Source organism: Nicotiana attenuata, unplaced genomic scaffold (genome assembly GCF_001879085.1).
Source record: "Nicotiana attenuata strain UT unplaced genomic scaffold, NIATTr2, whole genome shotgun sequence".
In the NCBI taxonomy this organism is placed as follows: domain Eukaryota; kingdom Viridiplantae; phylum Streptophyta; class Magnoliopsida; order Solanales; family Solanaceae; genus Nicotiana; species Nicotiana attenuata.
Genome location: NW_017673336.1, coordinates 37,826 through 43,078, shown reverse-complemented (window position 1 = coordinate 43,078; position 5,253 = coordinate 37,826). Strand labels below are relative to the sequence as shown.

At 39.8% G+C, this 5,253-nt stretch overlaps 1 protein-coding gene across 1 annotated transcript; it reads left to right on the top strand.

Annotated features, from left to right (window-relative positions):
- Positions 1–3,632: 3,632 nt before the first annotated feature.
- LOC109216083 lies at positions 3,633–5,003 on the top strand. The gene is made up of 2 exons (XM_019380212.1): positions 3,633–4,386; positions 4,486–5,003. Exons 1-2 carry the CDS (start codon positions 3,633–3,635, stop codon positions 5,001–5,003), a joined length of 1,272 nt encoding a protein of 423 aa, XP_019235757.1.
- Positions 5,004–5,253: the final 250 nt, after the last annotated feature.

The window sequence follows — 5,253 nt, the reverse complement described above, 5'->3', positions numbered from 1 at the left end:
TTTCCAGTGTTTGGTTTGGGTTTGGAAGTCTGAGATTTCATTTCGTTGCTGAGCTGCTGGATTTCTGCTGTTTCTCTTTGCTCTTATCAAGTGTTTTCAATCAGTGCTTTCCTGTTCTAGCATTCACTGGTTCTTATTGCTACTTGTTCAAGGTATTTGAACTCAATTTTCCTTCATGTAATGAGCTTTTTGTTAAAATGGCATAGGGATCAAAGTTGCAAGTTACCTGTGATGAATGGTTGTTCTTTTTCATGTTTGTATCCTGACTACAATGATGTGTATCCCAGTTATTTGCTATTATGTGAGCTTAAAACTTGAATAAATTTGGTATAAACAAATTGAGTTGATACATGATTGTTCAGCAGTCATCACTCTAAAAGTGACCTTGTTCAAATATGTTCTCTAGCTAAATATTCTGTTTGAATAATGCTGATTTTGGATATTTAAAGTCATGTCTTCCCCTTTCTTTTCTTCCAGTTAAATGTATAACTTGTTTACTTAATGTCACCTGAAATTGGTTTGCTATTGATGAGCTGTAATCTGTGAGTTTGGGCACTAGTTGGCCAAATCAGCGGGTTAAAGGGCTAAGAATTAAATGTTTTGTTGTTAGTAGTAACTGTGTTTAACTCATTTCTGTTCTTGTCCTCTTTCTGATTGATGTTGTGTTTTGAGGTCATTTGGGGCTCTATTTGCAAACTACTAGCCAATTCCTACAGATTTGAGTCACTAGTTGACTCAAATCAGTAGGTTCCAAGGTTAAAAGTTTAAAATTTCCATTGTTTGAATCTGCTGAAATTTAGTTTGTTTATGTGAGAGGCCCATCTTTGATGGATAAACAATGTCCAAGGGAGGCAGGCTGTCTATTGGTTCATCAATGAAATGAGCACTATAGCAGATTAGTAATTAGAATAGTATTATATGTATCTAATAGGGTATCATGTAATATTCATAGATTTTCTTTTGATTTTGATTCTGCATGAAGTGCTGTAATAAGTAAGACTTCTATTTTGTATGAATATTCCATAATAGTATTCATAATTGTAGTAGTGCAATGGGCTGGGGTTGAGAGCCCCAATCCGCAAGGGTAAAAGGGGGCTGAACATGAGGCCCAATTGAATGTTGACCCACAAATGGAACTTGGACATAGGCCATTGGGCTTGGGTTTTAAGCCAAATCCAGGCTTCTTTTTTCCTATAAGTCTTGGTATAATTGTAATGGTTCTTTTACTTTGCAAATCATGTATATTGTAATTTGAGTTGTGTCTGATTCTGAGTTTTCTCCATTTAAAAGTGAGTCCACTTGCATGTTTTGGCTAAGAATTCAAAGGTAGATAGGCCTAGCCAATCAGTAGTCGCAACTGGGCCCGCCTAAATTTAAGCCCAATGTGGGCTGCTTGGTTCAAATTCAGCAATGATATCCTTAAGCCCCTTTTAATTTCTGGGCCAGTTCGTGAGCCCAAAGACAACTTTTAAAGCTGAATTGTCTAAATATGGAAACATTGTTGGCCCATTTCCCTTGCCCCGAACGTTTAAAAATCTGTTTGTAATCAATTAACCTTTGTTAAGCTTAAGATAGTTTCAAATAAGAATATCCTTAGATTGCCTTAATTAAATAAGTTTTCTTTAAAACCATTTGAGGTGTGGCATGCCAAATAAAACCCCCTAAGCCCATGTCCCTCATAAAATTAGTTAACTCTTATAGAAAATTTGAGGTGTGCCATTTTCCCTTTAAAAACCCATGGCCCTCATGAAACTAATTCAAACCTTGTAAAAATTGAGTTGCGCCATCAATTAAAATCTCCATGGCCCTTATAAATGTTGTGATTAATTTAAGCCTTCGTAGTTGCTTTAGGCGCGTTCTTTAAATAATTCAATCATAGCTACGGGTACGATTCCCGTGACGTAATTGTGATTTTAATTACTAAATCCGGGTGTACATTTCATGTGACCCAATTTCAATTTCTCAACAATGTTAAATAGAACGTGTCGCGAACCGCGGGTGCATTTCATGTAGCGTGGTTCAAGGCATGTTTTAAATAACGTTGAATCTTCCTAAAAGAGATTTAAAATAATTAAAAGCGGTTTTAAGCTAAAATGCACCATAGGTTAAAACATATAATAAATCAGATAATTAGGCCAATTTTAATAGTTTAAGCGACCATGCTAGAACCACGGAAGCCGGGAATGCCCAACACCTTCTCCCGGGTTAACAGAATTCCTTATCTAGAATTTCTGGTTCGCAGACTTATAAAGTAAAGTCGAATTTTCCTCGATTTGGGATTTTAATATGAATAGGTGACTTGGGACACCAAATAAACTATTCCAAGTGGCGACTCTTAAATAAATAATCCCATTTCAAATAATGTCACTTAAATTGGAAAACTTCCTTATATCCCCCTCGGGTGGTAAAAAAGGAGGTGTGACAGCTCTGGCGACTCCGCTGGGGATAAGAACCCAGAATCTCTGGTTCAGGGTTCAAGAATTCGAGCTTAGAATAGCTGTTATACTTGGCTTTATTTATTATCTGATTTTTACATGTTTGAGCCTATTGTGCTAATTGCCGCTTTTTACCGCTTTGATATCGTTTGGACTGTATATAAATTGCTATGAAACCCCCTTCTCTCTGAGTCTTCTAAATCATCTGGGAAGGGTGCACTTCGTGTAACTTCTCTTCTATTAAAGTCATATCCCAATTTTAGGACGAGGTTCGAACAAGTTGCAAAGCCGGTGAAGCTTCTGTATTCCCGGTACACTGCCCCCTGCCCCCCGGCTCAAGCTATCTGCTCGGGTATGCCAGGTCTAGAACAATACACCCAGGGTTTTAAACTTAGCATAACAAAGCCTCATGCCGGATCCCTAGTAGGAACGCTTGTTTGCATCACGTGCATTTGACTTTGGAGACTCAACACAGGGGTTAGGTCTGTATAGGACAGGTGTATCCGAAATCAAAAGACCATCCTGATGCATTCTACTTGCTACTTGTGCATTTATTTGCTCCGGATTACATGTTGACCGGCTTCTAAAATAATGGAGAAAGTTTGGAAAAATCAAAGTTGAGGTATGAGAGAGATAATTACCCGTCTTTGAAAACTCGGTGTCCAAAAAGTACCAAAACTCTGCCGAATTTTGAAAAAAAAGAAAGAAAAAGAATTTGGTTCTGTTTTCATTGTGTCAAAACTGCCCGAACTACGCAAGTTTGATTCTCACCGGATGTGGGATACGTAGGCAACCCTCACCGGGTCCAACTCTATTTTTGCAAACCCAAAAAGGAACAATTTTTTTTGTTGTTTTGTCATAAATAAGTTAGGTAATGTCATTCTTGTCTAAATGGCCAAAACGTCCCCAAAAAGACGCCGGAAGGCTGCTTTTGCAAGAATAGCAACTTTTTGTTCCTTTTTCAATTTTTGCCAATTAGCAAACACAGCCCTAAAATCTTCTTCCCTGAGGTGCTGAAGGGCCGTATTTGCAAAGGCGTTCCTTGTTTTGAAATGAAATTTTTTTTAAAACTGATAACTTTCTCTTGAGTCAAAATAAATCATGATCTTTTAACCAATCACTCTAATAAATGTGCAGGATGAGCACAATTGAAAATGAACCCGACATAATTCTTGAGGAAATCCCATTACAGCTCATATGTGGTGGAACGACTTAGGAAAAGTCAGCAAAAATACTGTGGTAAAAGTTTTGGGCGGTCTTGTTGGTCTTCTGAAAATCAAACCGAGGTTGGATGTAATCGAGGCTTTGATACCCTTTTGGGACCCGACTCATAATGTGTTCCATTTTTCTGATTTTGAGCTAACCCCCACGCTGGAGGAAATAGCGGGCTATGCCGGTCTAAGTGAGAATCTCAGAAGTCGATACCCAGTGGCGCCAAGAACAGTGACTCCTCATAAGTTTTTGGACCTGCTGAGCATCAATCGGGAGGTTCAAGATGGAAATTTATCCGAAGGATTTTGCACATTCTACTTCTTGTACCATCGTTATGGCAATCCCCACGGTTTTGAAGCACCAGATACCGGCCTAACTCATTCAGGAAACAAAGATAAATGGGAAGCACGGCGAGGACTGGCTTTTATAGTGGCATTCTTGGGTGTTTTAATTTGCCCAAGAAAAGATGGAAACATAGAATTGGGTCTTATAGGAATGGCCGACGTCATGACTAAAAAAGCTAATGGCACCCTTGTTCCAATGATCTTAGCGGAGATTTATCGAGCTTTAGCTGTCTGCCGAGAAGGGGGAAAATTCTTCGAGGGCTGTAACATGCTCCTGCAACTTTGGACACAAGAACATCTCTGTCACCGCTTGAGGTACATGACCTACGGCATGACTGGTCTGAACTGCATTGAAGAATATGAAAACCGAGTGGTGGGTTGTGAATTTCCAGAAGGTACAGAGGCTTGGTTTGCACATTTGAGTTCTTTAACTTCAAACAAAATTGAATGGACATTCGGTTAGCTCCCAGTCACTGAAGTCATTTATATGTCAGTCGAGGTGTGCTATCTTCTCTTAATGGGCCTCCGAAGCATCCATTCATACGCTCCGCACAGGGTGCTACGCCAGCTAGGCCGGTTTCAAACTATCCCACATGATGAAGATCTGAGCCGACAAGTCATTGAATTGGGTCCAAAAGCTGTGTTCCCCGAAGCAAAAGTTCGTCAGATTTGGAATCAGTGTAGGTTTCTAGAGCCAAAGACTCGGGTAAGGGATGTATCCAAAGGCGAGCTAGAGCCTAGTTACACGATTTGGTTTGGTAAAAGGTTTCAAGTCCATCAAGAGCCCGAAAGGCCTGCTAAAAGACCCCATGTCCAGCAATTCACTGATGAGTCACGGGAGCAATGGGATTGGTTGGAAAAAGAGACAAACTACAGAGCCACAATAAGCAAATTGGAGGGGCAGATCCGTGATCTTAAATTTGACAACAGTGTACAAGCTGCTGCTGATGAAGGGGAAAAGAAGAAATTGGCTCAGGAAAACAAAGCCCTTCGATCCCAGATCCAAAAATGAAGATAGCTGCTGAAAATCAGGAGAAGAGCCAGGAAGATGAAAGACTCATAACTAGTTTTAGAAGGAAAATATCTGAGTACAAGGAAGACTTGGAAAAATTTGAGGGTAATCTGGCAAGGGCCCAGGCACAGTTGACAAAGGCCGCAGAGGGACGGGCAGAGTTTGTACGACAACTGAAAAGGAAATATGAGGGAACAGTCACAAACTTGAAGAAAAGGCTAACTTCCCTCGAAAATGAGATGTCCAAACA